The sequence below is a fragment of the Dipteris shenzhenensis genome, chromosome 14 (genome assembly GCF_047967505.1).
Source record: "Dipteris shenzhenensis isolate YYH24624 ecotype China chromosome 14, Dip_SZ_1.0, whole genome shotgun sequence".
Classification (NCBI taxonomy): Eukaryota; Viridiplantae; Streptophyta; class Polypodiopsida; order Gleicheniales; family Dipteridaceae; genus Dipteris; species Dipteris shenzhenensis.
Genome location: NC_141609.1, coordinates 56,574,218 through 56,575,532, shown reverse-complemented (window position 1 = coordinate 56,575,532; position 1,315 = coordinate 56,574,218). Strand labels below are relative to the sequence as shown.

General features: G+C 50.1%; 1 protein-coding gene across 1 annotated transcript; it reads left to right on the top strand.

The window, feature by feature from the left end:
* Positions 1–382: 382 nt before the first annotated feature.
* On the top strand, positions 383–1,039 carry LOC147894868 (uncharacterized). The gene has a single exon (XM_087385377.1). It carries the CDS (start codon positions 383–385, stop codon positions 1,037–1,039), a length of 657 nt encoding a protein of 218 aa, XP_087241503.1.
* The last annotated feature ends 276 nt before the right edge of the window (positions 1,040–1,315 follow it).

Below are 1,315 nucleotides of genomic sequence, written 5' to 3'. Positions count from 1 at the left end.
GCCTAGCTGCCGGCAGTCACAGAAAGCGAGGTACTTGGTGGCTTGATAGAGAAAATTCGGAGGATCCATTTATTTCGTTTGAGATCTAATCCTTCCTGTATTAACTTAATTAATTAAGGGAGCTTCGCAAGAGCAAGCTGGTAAAAGAAGGCGTGTGCGCGGCTTGTTCCAGTACTCGAGGTCGAGCTGGATCCGCTTTCTCGCTAGGACCACGTCGTGAGGAACCCAGCTCTATTGTACTTGAAGGCCGCAGCGGTGGATATGATTGGTGGCTGTGAGCAGTCCAACAGAAGAAAAGACAATCGGCAAATGGATGATCATCACAGCAAATAATAATAAGACAGGAGCAACATCGCCGGTATTCGTGATTTCCGACCAGATCATGGGTGGCCTTATGTCCTGCGTGAGGTTGGTGGAGGTTATCCAGTTGGTGCATATCAACGGGTATGTGGAAGAGATGAGCACGCCGATGAAAGCTGGGGACGTGATGAGGGCGAACCCAGAGCACATTGTCGGTCAGGCTTCTTATCAGGGCATTGTTCAGCAAACGGCAGTGTTGTCGCCCGATGCAGAACTTCAACTGGGTCAGATCTACTTCCTCCTCCCCAACCCTTGCATCAGCTCGCAATCTACAGCGTCTCCTACACCCTTGCGCTGTCTCAAGTCCAATGCTGTCAAGCAGCACGCCCAATTTTCGTGGATGATTCAGCAACGGGAAGAGCTAGCTGCGGCGCATCGGACATTCGTGGCAGCTGCAGCGCCCCCCCCAACGTTTCGCGTACAGTATTGCGATGAGGTGACGAAGCTTATGATTTCGAAGCAGTGTCTAGCGGATTACTTAGCTGACTGGGATGTCAGTATAGATCGCTGCCACGCTCAGGGCGGTATTGCAGCGGAAGAGGTTGAGCAAGAACAAGAAGGTTGGCAGAGCAAGGTTATGGGTGCCCATGTCATGAGCTGTGGCGGTGGCGGTGGAGATGACCAAGGTAGGTCGTGGCGCCCATCTCTTCCCCCTATCCAAGAAGAGCAACTAGTTTAGGCCTTCGAGGAGGTTGCCTTGAGGCACTCCCATTAAATCTTTTTCTTGACGCCATAGCTAAGAGGGCAAGCAATGTCTATACGTAGGGGATTATGCCATGGAGGGGAAAAAGGAGATGCGTATTTTGGATGTTTTTCCCTTTGAGGAGCCTAGTTTGGACGTTTTCCCCTTATGCATGACATAATAAGAGTGCATGTATGCACAAAAGCAGTGGCTTTGGCAAACACCTAAAAAATTCATTGAGCTCTGTAGTTGCAATGGCGCAATATATTATTT

Bases quoted from the DNA above. Each gene is read 5' to 3' on its own strand.
- LOC147894868 (XM_087385377.1), top strand. From the start codon at position 383: ATGGGTGGCCTTATGTCCTGCGTGAGGTTGGTGGAGGTTATCCAGTTG.